Raw genomic sequence first — 24,877 nt, 5'->3', positions numbered from 1 at the left:
GGAACCTCTTCATGAGGTCGAGCCGGGCTGACAGTTAGGCAAATAGTGGAGCTGACTGGTGGACTTTATTGCGAGGATCCTGTGGATGTCTCACTCCAGAGCTGGCCAACAAGACAACACTCCACTTTGGACACAGCTGTCTTCTAAATCGCGTTCTTTTCGAACTTAGTCCAAACTCTGCACCCAGGATGCTTTACTGCACTGTTAGTTTGCGCCGGATCTTTTCCACCTTGTTTGTGGTCTGCAGCACTGCGGTGATGGTGAGTTGTTGTGTTCTGCGCTCTGGTTAGGATTTCCAACAAATATTCCACACCCACTGCGTTTCTTTCAGTACTGTAAATTGTTGGCTGACCTCTGACCCTGCTCCTTAGGCAGATGATGGATGCCCACCTGTGTGCTCCTGTGCTGCCTCGTCTCCAGTGTGTCCAGCGGGTGTCAGCTGGGTGAGCGACCGCTGCGGCTGCTGTAAAATATGCGCCAGGCAGTTCAATGAAGACTGCAGCGCTGCTCAGCCCTGCGATCACATCAAGGGGCTACGCTGCCATCTCGGGGCTGGAGGAGACCCCGAGAGAGGACTGTGCCGAGGTGAGAGTGCAGATGGGTTGGTGATGCCTGTGATCAGGCTTTACGCATCAATTCACTTGTTCTGTAATCTCATGCTGAAAGCAAATAAACTTTCATTTCACTCAGTCCTGTGCAGACTAATATCACGTGTGTATTATTTCCTGAATCAAGGAGCATTTTGACAAATATGATAATGTTGAAAGGAGAATCTTGGTCAATGTTCTGCATTAAAGTGGTGTGGTCCAAATTATTATTATTATTATTATTATTATTTTTTTTTTTTTTTATGAACTGGAACTCAAATACCTGATTGCACCAGTGTCTGGATCCACCCCAAAGTCTCCTTTTGGTCCTCTATGTGGGCAGTTTATGTGCTATCTTGCTTGCCAATAAACTCCCTAAGGGGGATGAAAAGAGCACATAGTTCAAAGCACTTTTGAGCACTTTTGAAGTCAAGTCTGCATGATATGGACATAGAAGAAGGAGTGTTTTCCCTCTACTCTGTCACCAGTGAATAAGAATGAAAAGTCCTGTTTCTCATTGTCTCGTTTTGTCTTTCCAGCTGAGGCTCACGGTCTACCCTGCGGGTTCAACGGCCAGTTGTACCAGCACAGTGAGAACTTCCAGCCCAGCTGCCAGCACCAGTGCACCTGTATGAATGGAGTGGTGGGCTGCATGCCCCTCTGTCCTCACCAAGTGCCCCTGCCCAACTTGCACTGTTCACGGCCCCGGTTGGCACGGCCAGAAAACAGCTGCTGCGAGGAGTGGTTTTGTGACGACGACAACCACATCAGAGTGGAGCCCGAAGAAATGACACACACCCCTCCGTCCGAGAGTCAGCCTCTTCCAAACCACATCAGTGCTTTGCTGCCACCCTACCCGCAGCCTCGCCAGCCAACTGCCGCCGGTGGGACCATGTTCAGAGGTAAAGCTTACAGTGTTCTTCTTTGATGCCTTTACTGGTCGTAAACATAGTGAATTTCAAGGGAAAAAAAATTGCAATATATTCTGCATCAGAACAGTTCTGCGAAACAGTGTAAGGTATGGGAAAAGTATTGCAATACACCTTTAATGATCATAAAATATTATGATAATGTACCGTATATTAATTATAATAATTCATTCATTCATTCATTTTCTGAACCGCTTGATCCTTACTAGGGTCGCGGGGGTGCTGACCACAACGGTGTGCTAGGATTAGTTTGGCGTGGAAGGACTTGAGTGCCTTGACCTCAACGGCATCGAACACCAAACAGAAGCTGTGAGCCAAATGTTGGCGCACTCCAACATCTTGCCCAGAGTAGATATTTGCCGGAAAGTAGTGATGGTAACATCAATTCTTTAAATCAGTTGACTAAAAGGATTCCTTCAAAAGATTTGTGAACCCAATCGTTCAATCAGTTCACGTTTCTGGCCTGAGGTTCGCATTCACTCTGTAACATGTTCGCCTACTGAGACACGCTGCATTGGACACAGTCATTCGCAAGAGTCTTTGAGACAAGACGGAAACTGATTTCGATCTTGTTCATGCGGTCACGACCCGCAGCTCGTGAGCACAGGTGAGGTTGGCAACGTAGATTGCCCTTGGCTTCGCTTCTTCTTCACCACGACAGGTTGATACAGAGTCCGCATCGCTGCAGATGCTGCGTTGAATTGCCTGTCAATGCCCTGTTTGATTCCTCCCTCACTGGTGAACAAGACCCCAAGTCACATGAACTCCTCTGCTTAGGGCAGGGCCTGGAGAGGGAACTCCACCCTTTTCCAGCTGAGGAACATGGTCTCAGATTTGGATGTGTTGATTTTCCTTCCATGCCCTGCACTTGGCTGGCAACCAGTTCAGGGTGTCCCCCGCTCACTGGCCAAGACCACTGGGACAGGCTCCAGCCCGCCCGCGATCCTTGTGAGGAGAAGCGGATTCGAAAATGGATGGGCGCATGGATGGATGGATTTTCATTCCGACGGCTTCACACTCGGCTGTGAATAGCTCCGATGAGTTTGTAAAAAGCAAAGATGCAATACTGAGGCCACCAAAATGGACCCCCTCTATACCTCGACTTCACGTACAAATCTACCCACAATCGGAACACAATCAGTGACAAAGGGAAGCTTTGGCTGAGTCCACCCCTGACTAGAAACAAATCTGACTTCCTGCCAGCAATGTGGACCCCCAGTCATGTGTCATCTTTACTGAGCTACTGTTACTTTATGTGTAGTCTGTCGAGATAATGGGGACACGTGTGTTTGTTTTCATTTGGCTCGCCTGAAAATTAGCCCTAAGCGTGCAGAAAGGGATGCCAATGCAAGTGTATTCCCGTGAGGAGGAATCGGTTTGAATCACTCAGGGCAAAGTATCGATTGACTCGTTCAGTGTAAATACATGACATGTCCTTCCCCCGCCTGCATGCATGCTGCATCATTCACCAAAATTTCACGAGTAACAGCGTGCAGCAGCCCCACACTCGAACGGCATGCCCGCGGCTGAACTTAGCTTAATTATTTCAGTTCAGCTGCAAAGGAGTGACCACTTCATCTGTGTCTTCTGTTTTATCCTCCCGTACGTTTAAATATCAGCTGATGAGCTTTAACCCATAAAATGTATGCACAGCTCCAGTAATTGAGACAATCTCCACTTAATGGTCTCTGTCCTTACCCTCTCGCAGAGATAACAACATTCCCGATGCCTGATTTGTTACTGGAGTCCAGCTGTCTTCCACAAACCACTGCCTGGACAGAATGCTCCACCTCATGTGGGATGGGAATATCAAGTCGAGTCACCAATCACAACCAAGACTGTCAGCTGATTCGAGAAACCAGGCTTTGCCAGATCCGACATTGTCACCTGGAGCTTCCTCTGGCAATCGAGGTATGCACAGAAGCACCCCAGTGAGGAATATGAAAGCTCACCGAGTGATGACAGCGATCTTCGTTTACATTTTAAAATGATTCCAGAATGTGATTTTTCAACTGTATGTTCTCTGCAGGGGAAGCAGTGCCAGAGAACCGTTCGCCCGCGGGAGCCAGTTCAAATCACTTTTGCCGGCTGCTCCACAGTACAGCTCTACCGCCCTCGCACTTGTGGATCTTGCCTCGACGGCCGCTGCTGCAGGCCCTCAGTTACCCGCACTGTACGGCTGCGCTTCCATTGCCTGGACGGTGACAGCTTCTTCAGAAATATCATGTGGATCCAACGCTGCAGCTGCAGTAAAAACTGTCGTGCACACAGCCGGCCCTCCAGGCCTTTGCTTAGGCTCCACAATGACATTCACACCTTTAGGCCTTGAGGCTGACTCATCAGGTCTGGCCTGGAAGACTTTGCACCAACCCATTTTACCCCGTCAACCCGAGCATCCCCTCCCTTGACAAAATACACGCTTGCACTTTAAGCTTCCTGCCACAATGACGTAAGTTGGTCCACATTATAGGAGTGGCGTGTCACCTCTCGACCACAAGAGCAGCTCGGAGAAGAACACACCGTGCAGCTCTATTAGACAGTTGGCAGAAAACTTGGACTCATTTTTATCCCTTTTAATTTATTTGTCCATTTTTGTTCACGTTCTCTATTTCCACAGATGGTAATGCGACGGCTAGTCGTGAAGACCTATGTGAAGACTGGTGATGAAACGGGGATGATTTGGTCATACAGTTTCAAGATGTTGGGTCATCCACTCCAAAGCACCATTTCTGACATACGACCGTATCCAGACTTCACTCATTCTCTATTTGCAGAGTGATCATTTTGTTTGGGGATCACCTCATTTTTCGGGGTGTGATATTTTGCGTCCATTGTGTGTTGAAGTTGACCATTTTTTGGGAAGAATTTTGCATATCGCTGCTGATGTCAAACGTCCAATGTCACAATTTTTTTCCCAACTCTATTCTAGTGGTTCGGCCACATATGTGGCGTTAGGTTTACAAATTACTGACCAATCTAAAGTGTTAGTAATGGCATGCCCTATTTGATGATGCAATGTCAATAGTTGAAGAAATGTGACGTCTCTGGAAAAGTGAGGATTTTGGTGATATAATTTTTTGTTTGTGTCTGTCCACACCTGTATATCAAATAAAAAGTCATCAAAGGTTATATGTAATTTGTGAGTGATGTAAAGCAGTGAAATATGGATTTTCATTTGTCATGTAGGTTTTACAAACGGTTTCCTCCCACATTCCAAAAACATGCATGGCAGCTTAATGGAACACTCTTGTCTAAACTGTCCCTTGGTGTGAGTGTGATTGAGAAAAATTATTTGCCCACTTAAGTGTGCCCTGCGATTGGCTGGCAACCACTTGAAGGTGCACCTCGCTTACTGCCCAGGGACAACTGGAATAGGCTCCAGCACACCCGCGACCCTTGTGAGGATAAGAGGAAGAGAAAATGGATGTCAGGGCCTGGAGAGGGAGGAGTCTGGTACGCCAACATTTCCGCATTGATCGAGATGTCCAAAAAGAACGGGCTTGATTTCATGTGTACGTGAACAGGAATAAAAATAATTCAATCATTGCACACATAATGTGCAACCCAAATGGCATGGAGGAATTAATGCAGAATTCATTCATTCTACAGAAATGCTCTGTGGATGGGCTTCCAAGTTGAGGCTGGCTGCGTGTATCTCATAATGATGTCACGTTTCTCCAGTTTGCAATATGGCAGGCATGTCAGTCATTTTTGTTGCAGGCAACATTGCAGTTATGGTTTCCTTTGGAGGGCCATTATGACGGTGAATTTTGTGAAACCATATACATGTTTAATCACCTCCACATATTACATAAATAGCGCACAACATATCGACAAACAACTAGTTTTGAAATCAGAAGTCAAGCATAATGGCTTGTTCAAACATCGTTTACGTTATTGTAATAAGAGTTTGCTAATGAGAAAATACTTGCAATATTTGAAATTTTGCTTCAGACTTTAGCAAGCATCGTGGAAGTTGACAAGCTTGATTTGCTTTTGCGGGCCACATAAAATGATGTGATGGGCCTGATCTGGCCCCTGGGCCTTGACTTTGAAACCTGTGCAGGGATCCAAACAATTTCCCCATCGTTGTTGAGATAATTGGCTGAGACACCTTTTCCCCCCTTTTTTTGGGGTAGTGTTAGTGTTTGTACTGGTGTGTGCGTGTCTGTGTGTGTGTGTGGGGGTGGGGGGGTGAGTTCATGTCCAAACATTTTATTTTCTTTTGTTGCGAACATTTGCTTTAATTGTTCCAAGCAAACGGTATTTATTTGTTTCCATGTCAAGGCCAAATACCCCATTGTCGGTCTGAGATTCTCTGCGCCCTCTTTATGAGCCGTTTCTCAAGGCAAATGAGGCTAGACGTGCGAGAGCGTGGCAGTTTAGATCATGTGTGATTTATCAACACACATTATTTACCGGTGTGCGTATGTCCGCAGGTTTGAGATATATTCATCCATCCATTTTCCGATCCGCTTTATCCTCACTAGGGTCGTGGGGGGTGCTGGAGCCTATCCCAGCCATCTTTGGGCAGCAGGCGGGGGACACCCTGAACCGGTTGCCAGCCAATCGCAGGGCACACAGACACGAACAACCATTTGCGCTCACACTCACACCTAGGGACAATTTTGGAGTGTCCAATCCGCCTGCCATGCATGTTTTTGGAATGTGGGAGGAAACCGGAGCACTCGGAGAAAACCCACGAAAGCACCGGTTGGCAGCCAATCGCAGGGCACACTGAGACGAGCACTCACACTCACACCTAGGGACAATTTAGTGTGTACAGTCAGCCTGCCACGCATGTTTTTGGAACGTGGGAGGTACCTCTGCACTGTGAAGTCGACGTGCTAACCACTGGACTACTATCTATCTATCTATCTATCTATCTATCTATCTATCTATCTATCTATCTATCTATCTATCTATCTATCTATATATAGTCATTACGCACACTTCTAAATTTCAGTGGCTCGAACAAATTCAGAACCATTTCTATGCACTCTTTGATCAATTAAGCCCCTGGAAAGAGTCACATCAGACTTTTCATAGTGGAGCTTTTAAAGAGGAAAAATCGACCTGCACCAACTCATTCAATTTTGTAACTCATTCAGAAATAAGTTACAATAAAAGTGTATCAATTCCGAGATGAAGGTAATTCCTTGAGACATGTCTCATGCTGCATCTGTCAGTGATCATGCGCCTTGCTGAAAGGAAAACTTCCTCAAACCTGAAACCAAAGCTCGGAGCGCTTGCCTCTGTTGCATGCACTTACATGGTGTGCCAGCCGGCTCTGATGCGTAAACATAATGTTTCGCCACCAAATTCCTCAACCTCACCTCCTCCTTTCTGTGCTGATGGAGGAACTCTTTGAACTGGTTACATTCCCGGTCAAACCATGGGTGAAACTTCACCTCCATGTTAATTGTGTCACTGGATGACAATGACATACGTAATCATCAAAAATTAAGGAAATGAAGAAACCGAGATGTTTTGTTTAATTTTAATGCTACGTTGAGGCCCTAACTGAACCCTAATGTCCCATTGGGAAACTGTGAGTTCAGCAGTTTCCAGAATGTGCAAAAGCAGTTATGTGAGGCAAATCATTCAGGTCTCAGAGGACTTAACAAAAAAAAAAAAAGTTCCACATTTGGTCCTGAGACAATCATTATGGGGAAAAATAAAAGAACTTTTTAATCTAAGTTGATTGAGATGTCAGGCGGTACGGTGGAGGACTTGTCGGTTAGCATGCCCGCCTCACAGTGCAGAGGTCAGGGGTTCGATTCTGGCCCAGGCCTTCCAATATGGAGTTTGCGTTCTCCCCATACCTGCGTGGGTTTTCTCCGGGTACCTCGATTTCATCCCACATTCCAAAAACGTGTAAGGTAGGTTGATTTAGTGCTCTGAATTGTCCCTCGGTGTGACTGTTGTTTATCTAAGTGTATGTGTGCCCTACGACTGTCTGGCAACCGGTTCGTGGTGTCCCCCACCTGGTGCCCATAGACAGCTGGGATAGGCTCCAGCATGCCCGCGAGCCTCCCAAGGATAGGCGGATTAGAAAATGGATGGATGAATGGATGATTGAGAAGTCCTTACATGCTGTTACATACTGAAAATAAGTGGTGAGCGGTGGACTTCTATGCAAAAGTACAACATGGCGGCAGGTGCGGGACAATTTATTAAGCACAAAGGTGCAGCAAATATTGGAAAATGAAAGGCATCAAAATCAAAATTCATTGGCAATATTTTAGGAAACCTGCATTGTTGTGTGACATGAGACTTTGGCGTCTTGGGTCACATCAGAGTACACCAATTTATTTCAACTTCTACCAGTAGAAATGTCCATTTGAACTTTTCAAAGTCGGCGGTATGAAATTTCCGACCTTCTCTGCGAGGAAGGCACGATTTAATGTAAATGTTTTAAATATTACAAATTTGAGAGATAGCTGGTATTCAAGTTAATAACAAAGTAAGCAAAAGTGATTGTGCTGATTTGAGTTCTCAAATGCTTTTGGGATATGTACAGTATATAAAAAGGATTCTGCACGGACTCCCGTATTTCAAGGGAATGATGGGAACCACTTCAATTTTTGGAGGAAAATGGGAAAAATTGGGAAAGTTGGCAACATTTCCTCCACGAATTAGCCAGCTATGTTCACTCCCACAATAGCGCAAGCACCCCTTTCTAACGCGCCTGTCTAGGAAAATCCCCCCAGAAAGAAACCTCCAGCCATGCGTACAGTTAAACCGCACTTTGAGCCAGACTTGCGCTGGGCTCATAAAAAGGACCCCCCGTCCCGTGTTCACAATGAAAATAAAGTTAGCACAAAAGATAAAACAGATATCAACAAAGTTATATACTACAAGCATCCCTCTGTTCTACTTTCTATTTTAGAAGAGGTTGAATTCTTGTATCGCCCAACCAATAGGCAGAATCCACAAAGCATATGGCATCCCATTTTACCATGGAGACAGACTGACTGAGTATTTGCTTTTGTCACTGCCAGTTTGCAGTTGCTTGATGGCGGTGCTTGTACACACCAACTATTTGTTTGGTGTAAAGTCAAAGAAACGATCACGTCACTTGAGTTTCTGGATACAAAACCGGTGTCCCCTGGAAACGATCGACTGTTCCTTTGTTTATTCGACTCTTCTGGTATTTTAATAAAATGAGAAGTACGCATCTTGAAATTGATGACAGTTTCTCCTTTAGGTTAAGATGGAATATAAGTAACTCCAATTTGACTAACCACATTTCATGTACAGTAAAAGACTTGCATTACCCAGTTGATAGCCAGCAAAGTTTGTGCCATGTCAGAAAGGAACGTAATTGTTGTTATCGTGTTAAGTGAATTTTAGCTAAATATACAGTTCATAGAAATGCATGGCTCAAATTAAGTCAAACAAGAAAGCGTTCCAGGAGAACCGTCGTCAGACCCCAAAACCGGACATCTCACATCAAGTCTGAGCATAAAGGGTTTTTCCACATCACAGTGTGCTGGATTCGTGGACGTGATGGACTCGGCAATCTGCTGCACTGTGATGCTCTGCAGACAGTTTGTATTGGCTGGGAAGCCAGACTGGAAGTTGCAGATGTTGTCCAGCCTAGCGGTGAACTGTAACTTTCAGCATGGCCTTGACAGCGGAACAGGAAATATGTCAAATCACCTCAGCCTTCTCGAGAGTGGTGGAAGTCGTCTTGCTGCCACACCAGCTGTTATCAGACGAAGAAAAAAAACAACATGCATGTACATTTTTCTCTGTATCTCTCAGCTATATTCTTCTTATTTGCTCTTACTATGTATAGAAACGTGAGTATGGAAGTTAAACAGCAAATGAAGAAAGACTATAAAGGCAAAAATGATGTGAAGTGAAACAGGAACAAACTTTTCCTCTATGTGGCATTCCAATTGTAAATGAAAATTGTGCTATTTCTAAAACAACAGCTGTAATGATTTGCAAAGTATGTACTGTATACTGGATGATGAAAAATATATGAGTCATCATCCTGAGGGTTGCACAGTTACAGGTTGGCAGCCGAATTTGGACGACAGCTAAAATAGGTAACTCAAATGCAAAAAAACCCCAGCTCACTATACTGAAGTGGCTATTTTTTTTTACATCAGAGGAAACTACAAACATGTTTCATTAATCTCATTCATTTCCCACACCTCTTTTCCCTTCGTGTACACTGCTTACAGACTCACAATGGGTGCTTGAACCTAATCCGGCTGACTTCGGGGGGAAGGCGCACTACACCCTGAACTGTTGGCCAGGCAGTCGCAGGGCTAGAGATTCGCACCCACATCTGAGTGGGAACCGATGCTGCGCTGCCCGCATATAAATCAGGCGAGTGGACCATTGCACCACCAGCGACTTTAATTCACATCTAAATGTTAATCCAAACCCACAACCACATGTGTGAATTCAAATCTGTTGCTGCACATATTTTTAAGATACAAATGGTTGTTACCAAATAGACAGAATTGTTGGTTTTGCATTTAGACTGGAGCCTCAAAATGCAAGTGCTGTTGCTGTTCAGAGTACAATACAACTAATCTCTAGTGCTCTCCAGTGGATGTATTAGAAACTGCAACTATATTTGACAGACTCCATCCATCCATCCATCTATTTTTCCGATCCGCTTTATCCTCGCAAGGGTCGCGGGGGCGCCAGACCCTATCCCAGCCGTCTTCGGGCAGTAGGCGAAGGACACCCTGACCTGGTTGCCAGCCAATCGCAGGGCACACAGAGACGAACAACAGCTGTGGCTGCATCAAAGCGCTTTCCAGAACATTTAACAGAAAAGAACAATAATAATACAGAACAAATAAAATAAAACATCAGCAATAATAAGAGCAAGAGCCCTATTTATCAAAAGATACAGAGTTAAGAAATCAGAGCTATATGATTCAAATTCACGAGCTCATTTGAAAGTCATGGCAGCATGCGTGCAAAAAAAAAATTACAGTCGGGTATAAATTAAATTTCTCCAGTGGATGTATTAGAAACTGCAACTATATTTGACAGAATACCGGAGTACCTGGAGAAAACCCACGCAGGCTCAGGAAGAGCATCCAAACTCGGGAGACCAGAGCTGGAATTGAACCCGGTACCTCTGCAGTCTGCACCGTGAGGTCGACGCGCTAACCACTGAACCACTGTATTGGTTGAAAATGTTTTATTTATTTTACTTTAGCTTTTTACCATTTTGTAAAAAGATGATGATGCATTACTTTTTTGTTTTTAATTAATCTGCTATATTGTGGGTCAAAATGACTGCTGGAAATTCTACAAAAGAAAATAAAGGGTTAAATCTATTCATCTGTCCTTCCTGTTGTAATCACCAAATTAAAATGAATCTGTAATTTCTTTTTAATGATTAAACATACAGATGGTCACACTGACTAATGAATACTGTTCGTGTATACAAGAAAGAAACACAACAGGATAGTTAATACAATGTGCAAATACTTGTCTTTCAAATGTAATTCTATAAAAATGTTTAAAAATAGGGCGGCCCGGCCGTCCAGTTGTTAGCATGTCGACTTCAATTCCAGCTCCGGCCTCCCTGTGTGGAGTTTGCATGTTCTCCCCAGGCCTGCGTGGGTTTTCTCCGGGTGCTCTGGTTTTTCCCCCACACGTTCCAAAAACATGCATGGCAGGCTGATTGAACACTCTAAATTGTCCCTAGGTGTGAGTGTGAGCGCGCATGGTTGTTCGTCTTTGTGTGCCCTGCGATTGGCTGGCAACCGGTTCAGGGTGTCCCCCGCCTACTGCCCGAAGCCGGCTGGGATAGGCTCCAGCACCCCCCGCGACCCTAGTGAGGATTAAGCGGTTCGGAAAATGGATGGATGGATGTTTAAAAATACTGTATGCTGTAGTAAAGTTGTGTGAAGCAGGGCAGCATGCATTCGAGAATAAGAGTTTGAGGGATTCTGACCTCCTAGCCAGGCATAATACATCCATCTATCCATCCATCCATTTTCTAATCGGCTTATCCTCGCAAGGGTCACAGGCGTGCTGGAGCCTATCCCAGCTGTATTCGGGCAGTAGGCGGTGGACACCCTGAACTGGTTGCCAGCCAATTGCAGGGCACACAAAGATGAACAAATATTCACGCTTACAATCACACCTTGAGACAATTTAGACTGAGTGTTCCTTAAACCTGCCATGCATGTTTTTGGGTTCGTATCCCCGACCTGGAGAGGGCACCCCACCCTTTTCTGACTGATGACCATGGTCTCAGATTTAAGGTGCTGATTTTCATCGCAGCTGCTCCGCACTCATCTGCAAACTGCTCCAGTGAGAGTTGGAGACTGAAGCTTGAAAAAGCAAACGGTACCGCATCATCTGCAAAAAGCAGAGATGCGATACTGAGGTCACCAAACAAACACCCTTAATGCATCAGCCTACAAATTCTGTCCATAAAGGTTATGAACAGAATTGCCTTCCCATAGTGAGAAGCAAAAAAAAACAAATGCACAAAAACAGACCTTGGACTTTTTAAAAACTTTTCTTTGAAATGCAATACACAGCTTGTTAAACAAATGAGCATATATTGCGTTTTGTAAATACAATACGAATACATACAATCCTCACCTTGTCCTAATACGTGTTGTAATGTTAATAGAAATCCGATCACTTCACTTGTCAGTCGCACCTTGGCTTTATTATTAACACATGCACATGGCACCCCAGCTAGCCTCTCTCATTCCACTTCAAGCCGAGGATCTTGGTGCTGTCACGCGACTCGAGAGCCAACGCCGTGGCAACCCAGCATACTGTAAAAAACAGTAGACACAAAGAAATTAGCGTCGGGGTCGTCACATCAAAATAAGGGGCCCTTTAATTCCACGTCATGAAGTTGCGGGGGAACTACTAAAATTATCTTGCTCACAGACGTAATCACAAACTAAAAAAAACAGTGACCACTAGTTTTACCTACTAGTCGGGAAGCCCTTACAGATAGACGCCGCCAGTGAGACGAGCTCGTCTACCAATCTTTGAGGTTGTGCGTAAAGTAAATAACTGTAGAAAATGTAACATATAAACGTTTTATTTCTTTTTTAATCACCGAACGAATGTGTGCGAACAGTTAGACGCACATGATCCGCCACGAGAAAACCATAAATCATTGTGAGTTCGACCACGCCCACTGCTCAGCTATTGGTTGTTTCCTGCCCCACGTCGCTACGTCCTCTCTCGGCAATCTAAATAAACCCTTGCGCAATTTGATGAATAGGGTCCCTGTCATAAGCGTCAGAAACAGTTGAAGGCGTGTAATCCGACGGACAGCTGGAAGAGCGAGTGGGAACCAAAGGAAGGCGCGTCGTGTCTTCTCCTCGCTGCTTCGAGAAGTTCTTTCTTCGTGGAGCTCCAAGTGAGAGACTTTCCTCAAACTATTTGCCGTCTGCGCGCCATCCTGGCCTGGGATTTTAATTCTTCTTTTGGCACACTCTTCTACGGAGCCATGGATCCGCAAAATGGTCATGCCTAAGTCAAGTTTCACCGCCATAAATACATCCAGATTTTTGTGAGAACTATTTTCCACCCTGCTTTGATTTTAAACGCAGTCGGAAAAGCTTTGGCTCGACAAGGTAACAAACACGACTGTTTCCTTTCTTTCTTTTCCTTTCCGTCTGCGCGCGCGCTCATTAAAGCGAGGCTTTCATTGAACTTGTGCGTTCTCGTTGTAACTGTTTTGTTCTGTTTAAAAGGAAAAAGTTTCAGTGCTACATTGAGAACAAATTCAGAAAGAAACTCTTTGACGTGAATACACCCCGCTTCAAAGCTGGCATTTTTCCAAAATTCCCATTTGCTATTTTGCTGACTTTCCTGCTTCGCTCTCAATTAAAAAAATACACGACCATGAACAGATTGTCTTCGTCAATATCCCTTGCGTATACCAAATTATACTACGTTTTATGTACCGTGCAGTACAGTCTTGGCTAACTTACCAGTTGGTAAATTGCAAGTCATGTTGAGCTATTTAGTATTTATGCATTTGTATTGATCAGTAAGTATAACAGCATATTGAACTCTAACTCCATTAAATATGAAAATCATCCACAGAAACGGAACTGCACATTTTCATCCAAACATATGTTTGCCATTAAACTAAACTACATACTCTTATTAATCTGGCCACAATGGTCAGTTATGACACCGGTGTACGCCTCACGCTCTCCTTACTTCCAGGAGGTGCATCCTGTTTCCAGGAGCCATTGAGGGCCCACATCATTATGGTGAACAACCAAGCATCAGGCATAGCGCCGGCCCCAAGGTCATGTGCAGGATGTGGGGGGAAGATCGCTGACCGTTTCCTGCTCTTCTCCATGGAGCGTTATTGGCACACTCGCTGCCTCAAGTGCTCCTGCTGCCAAGCCCAGCTGGGCGACATTGGCACCACCTGCTACAGCAAAGGAGGCATGATTTTGTGCCGCAGCGACTACATCAGGTGAGCTCTTATGTGGCGAGGAAGTAGCAAGAGGAAAAAGGAAGTGGGTGCTTTTTAGCATATGGGGGCTGCATCAAACAGTTTTTTCGCCCCCATTTTTAATTTGCAGGCTGTTTGGGCACAGCGGGGCGTGCAGTGCCTGTGGCCAGTCGATCCCAGCCAATGAGATGGTGATGAGGGCACAGGGAAATGTTTACCACCTCAAGGTAAGTCCCTGGCTCCCACTTGAGCCTGCTTTGCCTCCTGCTGTGTGTTTGACAGAAACATCTGGGGTACTCCTCCCCCTGAGCCTCAAACATAGACTCAGACAGGTCATTAGGTATACCTGCGCACTTTGAATGAGACCAAAACGAACGCCGTATCTGAAAATTCTGACTTGTGAAAGAAGAGAATTGATTTCAGATTTGCTGGACACTGTCAACAAACAAGGTCATAATTCATTTTTTGTTGTTGTAGTGCGCTTCACACTCATTTGCGTTTCTAATATTGGGGTTATCTTATTTAGCAACATGAAAGAGACAATACAAACGTTCCCGACAATAATAAACATGTTTTACATCAAGCGCTCTCTGAAAGTGTTTGGTAAAACTGCATATTATCCTTATGAAGGCAAACAACTTGATGTAGCCCTTGAAATGAATATTGTTTCCAAATGACAGTGTTGTCTTTGTCATTATCCCGTGCACACCCTGAAATCACACAATGGAATCAAACGTCCTTTGTACATGGCATATCATTGAAGCTGTTATGATGTTGCTGTGTTGATTTGATCAATATACGGGCCTGACATTTCGTTTTTCTGCGCCAGTGTTTCAGCTGTGCCACGTGCAGGAGCAGGCTAATGCCTGGAGATCGCTTCCATTACATCAATGGTACAATCTTCTGTGAGCACGACAGACCCAGTGCTACCTTGCTCAGCAACCACCTGCCACAACTTCAAAGTAACTCTGTGATGACGGATCAGAAGGTAAATTTGCTCTTTACGTATCTAGCATGTTATATGCGTGTGTGTGGAAAATATATACTGTATATATACAGGTATACATATATATATTTCAGTCAGATAAACTGAAAACGGGTACAATATGATAACTCCCAATTAGAAAGTCCTGTTTTCAACCAATACTTTAACATTCAAAGTGAACACAGATGTTCCGGTCCCAGCATGAGAGAATAAAACTATTACAATGGCACATAGATAATTGCGAGAATGACACCAGTAAAAACATCTGCGAAATTGACTTGAAATAAAGCTTCAAAATTCTCTTGAGCCTTGCTTTTCGCTATAAAGAGTGTAATAACGTTCTGGTGTTTTGTGGCCGACATCCTGTGTCATTATCAACCTGCTTCACTTATAACATAATGTACTAAATATGCATTGGCAGTCTGGCATCAAAACAATGCGGAAATATAATTCAGCATTAAAAATGAGCACAAACTGGAAAAAGCTGAAATATCTATTTGAATTTATTTTATACCCACACAAATGTTTTACATGCATAGACGATAGTCTTAATGTCCAACTTTTTTTCTGTCTTACTGTCTGTACAATAACTATATCTATCTATATATTTATTTTTATAGTGTTTGTGTATATAGCCAATCTTTCGACCAACAGAGATGAAAGTCCTCCGGATTTTCAAATTTTAATGAAAAATTCTCCGGAAAATTGAGGAAAAAATGCCTAAAATTAATCCAGATATTAGTTGACAACATTGAATGAACACGCGTTTGAGTTCGTTGTTTTGCTTTGACGAGCGTAGCCATGTTGAGGCACTAACACCAGTAACAGTAAAGAGATTTTCGTCTCTTTATAAACACACTTGCTAAACCCCAGTGGAATGAATAAAAGACGCCGTGGACAAGACAGTTTTCGTAAAAATATATTTGAACAAAAAGGGAAACACACAGATTGGCAGAAAAACGTGTCCGTCCGACTTCGAGTGCCGTCTCGGTTAGCTTAGCTTAGCTGTTGTCGTGTGTGGCATTGGTTGCGTCGGCGCTGATTGGTTGAAATCAAAAGACGCGCTTGCGTACATGTTCGCGCTGACGCACGCACAGCAGAGAGCAGCGGACTATCTACTGTTGAGGCGCGCTTCGCTCGAGTGGCGTCGCCACAACAAGAATACCCTCGCCTCGCATTCTCATATCTCGGAGATTTCGAAATTTCGGCGAGAACGGAAGCCACAAAGGGTGCGTGTGTGCACACAAAAGAAAGATTAATCATTGAATGTCGAGTATTTGAATAGCATTTTGTGTAAACTAATTCATGCGTGATCAGCCAGGTGTGTGTGTGCGTGCGTGTGTACATATACAGGTATATATATATATGTATATTTTTTTTTCCGGAATTTTCAGGAAAGTCCACTTTCATCTCTGTCAAAAGCAGAGCTCTGAAGTCATGCCATGGGAAATGATCAAATTTCACTTAATTGGTCAGATAATTATTTATTTATAACGAATGATGTATCTTTGTCCATCTATCTATGCCAGCTTCTTATCATGACAAGATCCAACAAAAAAGATAGCAGAAAGTATATAATCGACTTGCGCATGCACTTTTTGTGACAATTTTGTTCGGCGGTGTGCCGTGAGCTTTTTCAAACTAAAAATATGTGCTGTGGTTCAATAAAGGCGGTCTCAGTATGGAATGTGGCACCACAAGTTTCTCTCAACTCAACTTAACTTTCCACATATCGTCCTCTTGTCAACAGATTGTGTGATTTTGATAGATTGGTTGAAAGAAGCTCCACCTTAATCTGGCAATTTGCTGAATGTTTTTCTTCAATTCATCCTCTACATTTGTTCTTATGTCACAGTTTTCACCAAACTGAACTCCTCTCTGGATTTAGGAAACAGCGTTTTATGAAAACGTAATCAAGGCCCTTTTGTCCTCTTGGACTGAAAGTTGAGATGTTTCCTGTTACGTGTGACAAGCCCTTTTGTAAACTGTACTCAAGAAATGAGTGAAATACGATTCCATTTTACCTCAACACATCCTTGCTCTTTTCCTGTCTTCTTTGCAGGTGTGCTGAGTAAAGTGCTCGCTGAAGCTTTAATTCCTCTCTCCCCCTACTGTTGCCATTGTTGTGAGTGAGTTCTGTTCACCACCACACCTCCCTCTGACAAAGGGGCAACTTTCTTCCTGTGAAATCCCGCCCCCTCGTCATATTACAGAATCCCCGAACCCTCATCCAAAGTCACGTTTATGGAGTGTTGCACGGTGCTGCTGCCAGGATGTTGGGGGGCCCCCTGAAAAGGAAATAAATATTGAAAATGCTCTTTTACTATTTTGTAATGGCCGATTGGGAATGAGCCCTTAGAATCGTCATGACTTTTCTCCTCCGTATGGGGCCCCTGGTGTTCAGTACAAAAGTGGCAGATGCTGACACGAGCAGAGACTCTTCTGGACTCTGACGAAGCCAGAAGACCACAACCGTCATCCATCAGAGGATGGAGCAAAACATGCTTGAATGAGAGTTTGATGGACTCCTGCAAATATGACCGTCAACGTCTTGTGCCAAGTGGCATTATTTTCCTTAAGTGTCAGTGTTTGGAATGAACTCTGATCCGTCTCTTTTATATGTCTGTCTGAGACCTTGTACTCCGGGTGTTGAATTATAAAGCTGGATGGGTGTCAGGCACAAAGTGTATATTACAGTCATAAGAAATGCATTCATTCAGAATAAAACTGCTGTTTTGAAAATGATGCAACAAACGTTTAAAGCACTATTGGGAAAACCCCCCCCAAATAGGAACCTTTCATCGTTGATATCTGTAATTTCCATAATAAATTGTACTCTTCATGATTTTCCTGGTTAATGTTTGGAAGCAAATGATGGTTTTATGGAGGGAAAATCCAATTAAAAAGAATTTCCTGGATGAGCTGAACTCACCCTTTGCAGCACCGGAGTTGTTCCTGGTTCCTAGCATGGTGGCTGTAGCGGTCTCTCTCTCTCTCTCTCTCACTCATGTTCGCCCTGTATGGTTAAAACATGGCTGATTACCCCGGGGAATGGAATTAAGGGGCTTGAGCTCTGACCATTTACAGAAGCAATTAAACATGAGCCCTGTATCTGTGCCGTTGGTGCTCCTGGGAGGCTGAACTTGGGGCATATCCTGTGGCTCGCTGGCTCCGTGGCTGACTGCCTGCCTCTACAATAAGGACTCATCTGAAAGCGGCCCAATTAAAGGGGAGTGGCCCTATCGAAATCTCGGGGATTTCAACCAATCGGACGCATTTATTTATCATTCTGCAATTGTGCTCTTTGTCACCACGCTGTACTGTTTGCTCGAATACTTTAGTCAAAGCGACGTCTAATTAGCTTTAAGTCTGGGCACGTTTTTAATGGCATGTAAAAACTTTTAAGTGGCATCCCAGTAGAGGGGTGAGGATAATCTCGGCGTGATAGTATGCAACGCGCAGCTAGCAGGAGATAGCATCTGCTCTACTTTTGCACCTTGCCCGGGAGCATTGCAGCCATCAAACTTGCACCTTAATGCGCTTAGCTCCTCGGAAAATGTCCCACTTGTCATGGTAGGTGCTGATACGGCATCAATTATTTATTCCACGTCTTGATCAAGGGGCGTCATGCAAATTCATTAACTTATGCAAATGATCACAATTACAATTATCTTTGTATCGTGATGGCGAAGAACTAAAACCTCGGCACATTCTCGGCTCCCACCGCACCGCAAGTTACACGTTGCATTCAAACTAATCAAGGCTCATCTGCCTCTTCCTAATTAGCCCGAACGTTTTCAGATGCCAATTAGCAGGTCTCAAGAAAAGGCTCGATGCCATGAGGCGTTGTCTTTTATCAGAGCTTCTGCAGGTGTGGGGCTCACCATGTAGCCTGTGTCATAGCTAAGTGTTTATTCCTGCTAATTAATCATATTAACACATGGAGATGAGAGTAATTGCCTGAGCTCAACCACCGCACGCTCGGTGAAGGCACAAATGATGCCAGGATATTTTTACTTGCTCATGATGAAAAAAGTGTCGGGAGCCAGACACTCTTGTGACACAGTGCCAAGACGCAGTTTTGATGCCTCCGTCTTGACGATGAGGCCTCTCTCTCTCTCCTTGGGGGGAAAAGGCGCAAAGAATCAGTGATGCTCTGCTTTTGGTTTGACCTCCCAGATGTTGTTCATTGATTGGTACCAACACTTCGCAGCACTCAGGAGAGGATCGCGGATATTCCCCAAGGGAAATATTTAATGATATGAAGACATTTTGCAAAGAAAAAACCCCAGTATCTTGATATTCACCAAAATGTAATGGGGCAAAACATGGACGCCGCAACATGTTTTGAATATGACTGAACACCATGCCTTGGCCTAATTTAGACAAATACAAGTCGTAGTCCAAAAAGGAAAAATGCTGTCAAACAATAACCTGCTATAAAAGTAGGTACTTAAAGTGTCTACTCTGGAATTGGTGCGGTGCAAGTTTGTTTGGTCTCTTTTCTATCACTTTGATCATCGATATGACTCGGGAGTGGCCATCATGATGAGATAAGGTTCCCCTTGCTTCAACGTTTTATGTGCACTTAGCAGTGAAGTTTACTCCTGATAGACACGCCGAGTCCACAGTTGGGCAAGAGGCTCAACAAAAGTATGCTTGCTGTAAAACTGCCATCTGGTTCTCATGATTTTTTTTTCTTTTTCTGAAGCGTGAAATGCAACGGTTGTCTACTGTTTCACCGTCCTTGTGAAAGTCGCCCGGCTTGGCAAAGCTACAGCATGTACGCAGCAGCAAACGACCTCCGTTGATTCGATGCCGCTTGCACCCCAACCGTCAACGAGGCCTCATTTGTCATAACCTCCGCATGTGAAATGAGTAGACGTTTGGGGAGCTGATTTTGAACTGGCTGACGTCATTTGCGCTGTGCCGTGTTGTATGCTGGTGAAACATGAGACATTGCTGGAACATGTAGGAAGTGATGCATGCAGGAGCCATAACTCAGCGCCTTCCGCATGGGAGTAGAGGCGCATATAATGACAAAGAGTGAACAACTCCCAGCGTCTTGCAAGAATGTCAGTAATGGGAGAGCGAGAGAAGTTCTCCTGGCCAATCGGAACGCTTTGAATAATTAAAGTGATCGGCTTAATTAGCTCAATTACGTTAATTTGACCACGGAACACGGCCATATGGTGAAAGGAAACAAAAGAGGGGGGAACTAATTAAAAGTAAAATAATGAGGATTTTAATTAACTGGCTCCCCAGACAGCGCAGCGCAGGGATCAGGAGCCTGCTACCATAATTAAAGTGCTGTAACGCTGGCAACATCTCCTCTCTTTCTTATATCTGTGAGGGCTCTATCTATCTAATTAAATCTGTAAATAAATTAGCAACATCGAGGGTTCCTGCTTGACTTAACACTGCTAAGAATCCACCCCCACCTTCGCAATAACGTGCTCACCTTACTCTAAGCGGACAACGCTGGTCATACAGGCAAAGGTTGAGCTGAGGTCACCCGTAAACAGTTTGAGGGACGGCGGGGGAGATAATTGCGGCTGTTCTCTTCCAATCAGGTTTGTGCGGGTTGATGCCTGTGGCCAAAGAGGGCCAGGCAGAGGTGGCACTGGCGTCAGTTCCATGGATCGCGTGCTTATGCCGTTCACTGTGGGAGCTACAACTCCCTCCGTTGTCTGTCAATGTGACGGCGGCTGCTGTCTTTCGTGAAAACGGTCTCCGAGTGACAGCTGAGCTATTTGCATATCAAATTAACAAGCACTTCCAAGTTCTGAATGAAGTGTTACGTTGTCAGTTCAAAGTAAGCAAGTAAGTAAGCAGCCATTCAATTGCCATTATGTGTGGCAGTCACCGTAGGAAACGTTCATCACTTCCTTTGCCTCTTTGGCCCTGGATGTGGAAAAATGAAGGAATATTGAAGAATTATGAGGCTACTATCATTACTCATCTTGCTGAGAATGTAAAAGACCGTATGTATTCATGACTTTCGGGTTGAGTGAACGCTGGCGCGTTTTGGCTGCCGCTGCTCAACCCGTATTGTTTTGTGTTTTTTGTTATTGTAAAGTGTCCTTGGGTGTCTTGAAAGGCGCTTATAAATAAAATCTATTATTATTATTATTATTATTAATCTTTGAAAGAAGAATAAACCAGGGTGGCATGTTAGTCGATTATGATGAATAAAATAAATGGCACTCAGTTTCCCTTGCCCGGTCGCGGGTCACCGGGGTCCCCCTCTGGAGCCAGGCCTGCAGGTGGGGCTCGTTGGCGAGCGCCTGGTGGCCGGGACGACACCCATGGGGCCCGGCCGGGCTCAGCCCGAAGAGGCAACGTGGGTCCCCCTTCTCATGGGCTCACCACCCATGGGAGGGGCCAGAGACGTCGGGTGCAATGTGAGCTGGGCGGCAGCCAAAGGCGGTGACCCTGGATGTCCGATCCTCGGCTGCAGAAGCTAGCTCTTGGGACATGGAATGTCACCTCTCTGGCAGGGAAGGAGCCCGAGCTGGTGTGTGAGGCAGAGAAGTTCCGACTGGATATAGTCAGACTTGCCTCTACACACAGCCTGGGTTCTGGTACCAGTTCTCTCAAGAGGGGTTGGAATCTCTTCCACTTTGGAGTTCTTCACGGTGAGAGGCGCAGAGCAGGTGTGGGCATACTCATTGCCCCCCGGCTCAGTGCCTGTACATTGGGGTTCACACCGGTAGACGAGAGGGTTACCTCCCTCTGCCTTCGGGTGGGGGCACGGGTCCTGACTGTTGTTTGTGCATATGCACCAAACAGCAGCTCAGCGTACCCACCCTTTTTGGAGTCCTTGGAGGGTGTGCTGGAGAGTGCTCCTGCTGGGAACTCACTTGTTCTGCTGGGGGACTTCAATGCTCACGTGGGAAATGACAATGAGACCTGGAAGGGCGTGATTGGGAGGAACACCCCCCCCCCCCCCCCCCCCGATCAGAACTCGAGTGGTGTTTTGTTATTGGACTTCTGTGCGCGTGTCCATAACGAACACCTTGTTCAAACATAAGGGTGTCCATATCTGCACTTGGCACCAGGACACCCTAGGCCGCAGTTCGATGATTGACTTTGTGGTTGTATCATCGGATTTGCGGCCACATGTTTTGGACACTCGGCTGAAGAGAGGGGCGGAGCTGTCAACTGATCACCACCTGGTGGTGAGTAGGCTCCGATGGTGGGGGAAGATGCCGGTCCGTCCTGGCAGACCCAAACCTATTGTGAGGGTTTGCTGGGAGCGTCTGGCGGAATCCCCTGTCAGAAAGAGTTTTAACTGCCACCTCCGGCAGAGCTTTTCCCATGTCCCAGGGGATGCGGGGGACATTTAGTCCGAATGGACCATGTTACGTGCCTCTATTGTTGAGGCGGCCAATCTGAGTTGTGGACGAAAGGTGGTTGGTGCCTGTCGTGGCGGCAACCCCCGTACTCGCTGGTGGACACCAGCAGTAAGGGATGCCGTCAACCTGAAGGAGGAGTCTTATCGGGCCTTTATGGCCTTTATGGCCTGTGGGACCCCAGAGGCAGCTGACGGGAATCGACTGGCTAAGCGGAACGCAGCTTCGGTGGTCGCCGAGGCAAAAACCCGGGCGTGGGAAGAGTTCGGTGAGGCCATGGAAGCCGACTTCCGCACGGCTTCGAGGAAATTCTGGTCCACCATCCGACGTCTCAGGAGGGGGAAGCAGTGTACCACTAACACTGTGTATAGTGGGGATGGGGCACTGCTGACTTTGACTCGGGACGTTGTGAACCGGTGGGCAGAGTACTTCGAAGACCTCCTCAACTCCACCAACACGCCTTCCGTGGAGGAAGCAGAGTCTGAGGACCCTGAGGTGGGCTCTCCTATCTCTGTGGTTGAAGTCACCGATGTGGTTAAAAAGCTCCTCTGTGGCAAGGCCCCAGGGGTGGATGAGATCCGCTCGGAGTTCCTCAAGGCTCTGGATGTTGTGGGGCTGTCCTGGTTGACATGCCTCTGCAACATTGCGTGGTCAGCGGGGAGAGTGCCTCTGGATTGGCAGACCGGGGTGGTGGCCCCTCTTTTTAAAAAGGGGGACCGGAGGGTGTGTTCCAACTCCAGAGGGATCACACTCTTCAGCCTCCCTGGTAAGATCTATTCAGGGGTGCGGAGGGTCCGTCAGGAAGTCGAGCCTCAGATTGAGGAGGAGCAGTGTGGTTTTCGTCCCGGCCGTGGAACGGTGGACCAGCTCTACACCCTTAGCAGGGTCCTCGAGGGTATGTGGGAATTCGCCCAACCAGTCTACATGTGTTTTGTGGACTTGGTGAAGGCGTTTGACTGTATCCCTCGGGGAGTTCTGTAAGGGGTGCTTTGTGAGTATGGGCTACCGAACCCCCTGATACGGGCTGTTCGGTCACTATACCACCGATGTCAGAGTTTGGTTCGCATTGCATGTTTTTGAAATGTGGGAGGAAACCAGCGTAACCGGAGAAAACCCACGCAGGCACGGGGAGAACATGCAAACTCCACACAGGGAGGCCAGAGCCCGGAATCGAACCCTTGACTTCTGTACTGTGAGGCAGATGTGCTAACCACTGGGTCGCCGTGTCGCTGGGACAAATTAACAGTGAGAAATCAAACGTAGGTTTTTAAAAATGTTTGGTTCCAAATGCTTTGCAGTCAGTAAGAGCCTGAAGTGTGTGACTCATGGACATCAATCACCAGACAAATGGATTTAACTCCTGCTGATACTCTGCCCTACTGCAACTTCATTTCCTGCCTGTTCTTGGGGCATTTACCCTTCAGCAAGTGAAATGCATCCTCAGTCCGATTCAGGACATGTGATTTGACTTGGCTATTGCATAACACAGTGGTCCCCAACCACCGGTCCGTGGGTCGGTACCATGGTCATGGTCATGGCCCATTTGGAACCGAGCCGCACAAAGACAAACCTGCGAGCTGAGGGCAATCGGAGTCTGCCTTCTAACATTGGTTTGCAAGTTGAAATAAATTGAATCCGCCAATAAATGAAAGAAGAAAGCTATACAGTCGTAACAAATTGACTGACCGTACAGCTACACACGCAGCTAATGGGCCGCCATGACTTCTGAAAATGAAGCTGCTTTGACAAGAGAAGTTCCTCCCTTAGCGGTTTCTCCAGAGCGACGTGGAGGAGGTAAGTCACCAAAAACAAGGCAACACAAGAAACCTGTTGATTCATTTGAACAAGTAGCACCCATGTGATCATTTGGAAAGCATGAAAATGCGAACAGTTTGCGCAGCTTGACTACGTAAACATTAGCAGTTTAGCGCTGATAACTAGCCGGCACCCACCGGATGAAAGCAGCAATCAATCGTGTCATCTTTTACTCAGTCATATTTGCAAGTAGCAATGATGCTAAAGCATTATGAAGGATCATGACTTTAATATTATTATGTTAACATTAAAAGGTGTATTTATTATTCCCGATTGATCCATTTCTTAGTAGTTCACTGTGTTGTTTTATATGATCCTACATTTGTTGTACAGCACAATAACACTGTTGAATGAATGAAAAAAATCCATGTTAACAAAATGTTCAATTACTCTCTAATTATATTTGTTGTCAGTACCGGCGCTTTAAAAAACTGGCCATTTAAAAGCTTCGAAAATAATGTTTGCCGGTCCGTGAACAACATGTACTTGTCTCAACTGGTCCGTGAAACAAAAAAGGTTGGGGACTACTTGCATAACATTCCATTTCTTTGCCTGAAATGTACTTCAGGTCAATGTCCATCTGCTCTGGCCAATGAGTTCTGAAACGTTTAGCTGAATATGAGCAAATAATATTTCCTGAAAAGCTTCCGAATTCACGGCGACAAAGCTATCTCATCGAAGCCAATGTGCACCTGCCTTTGCTGACTGTAAAACAACTCATTTCAGCATAGGGGCAATTTTAGATCTTAGACGTGTCAGAAGTGTATGAG

The 24,877-nt window shown here is 45.4% G+C and overlaps 2 protein-coding genes and 1 long non-coding RNA gene across 6 annotated transcripts; 2 read left to right on the top strand and 1 right to left on the bottom strand.

Annotated features, from left to right (window-relative positions):
- Positions 1-25: 25 nt before the first annotated feature.
- On the top strand, positions 26-4,643 carry ccn1l2 (cellular communication network factor 1, like 2). 3 transcript variants are annotated; one of them, XR_015101035.1, is made up of 6 exons: positions 26-260; positions 372-585; positions 1,127-1,489; positions 3,225-3,427; positions 3,546-3,965; positions 4,134-4,643. XR_015101035.1 is itself a non-coding variant. In XM_086112460.1 (6 exons), exons 1-6 carry the CDS (start codon positions 86-88, stop codon positions 3,843-3,845), a joined length of 1,224 nt encoding a protein of 407 aa, XP_085968586.1. In that variant the 5' UTR covers positions 28-85; the 3' UTR covers positions 3,846-4,643. The 3 variants fall into 3 exon arrangements, 2 of the variants coding, with proteins under 2 accessions (XP_085968585.1, XP_085968586.1); XM_086112460.1 differs by having other exon boundaries at positions 28-138; positions 170-260; positions 3,546-4,643; XM_086112459.1 differs by having other exon boundaries at positions 3,546-4,643.
- Positions 4,644-7,673: 3,030 nt separating this feature from the next.
- LOC147205532 (uncharacterized) lies at positions 7,674-12,312 on the bottom strand. Its single transcript, XR_015100959.1, has 3 exons — positions 12,116-12,312; positions 11,734-11,866; positions 7,674-9,227 (listed from the first exon to the last, which is right to left on the bottom strand). It is a non-coding gene; the product is annotated as an uncharacterized LOC147205532 (long non-coding RNA).
- Positions 12,313-12,754: 442 nt separating this feature from the next.
- Positions 12,755-17,782, top strand: lmo4lb (LIM domain only 4-like b). 2 transcript variants are annotated; one of them, XM_086112055.1, is made up of 5 exons: positions 12,755-13,113; positions 13,715-13,973; positions 14,083-14,179; positions 14,782-14,940; positions 17,000-17,782. In XM_086112055.1, exons 2-5 carry the CDS (start codon positions 13,759-13,761, stop codon positions 17,006-17,008), a joined length of 480 nt encoding a protein of 159 aa, XP_085968181.1. In that variant the 5' UTR covers positions 12,755-13,113; positions 13,715-13,758; the 3' UTR covers positions 17,009-17,782. The 2 variants fall into 2 exon arrangements, with proteins under 2 accessions (XP_085968181.1, XP_085968182.1); XM_086112056.1 differs by having other exon boundaries at positions 12,763-12,896.
- Positions 17,783-24,877: the final 7,095 nt, after the last annotated feature.

Source organism: Hippocampus guttulatus, chromosome 5 (genome assembly GCF_054856545.1).
Source record: "Hippocampus guttulatus isolate MCC_2025c chromosome 5, RoL_Hgut_1.0, whole genome shotgun sequence".
Lineage (NCBI taxonomy): Eukaryota > Metazoa > Chordata > Actinopteri > Syngnathiformes > Syngnathidae > Hippocampus > Hippocampus guttulatus.
This window is presented reverse-complemented; position numbering and strand designations above follow the sequence as displayed.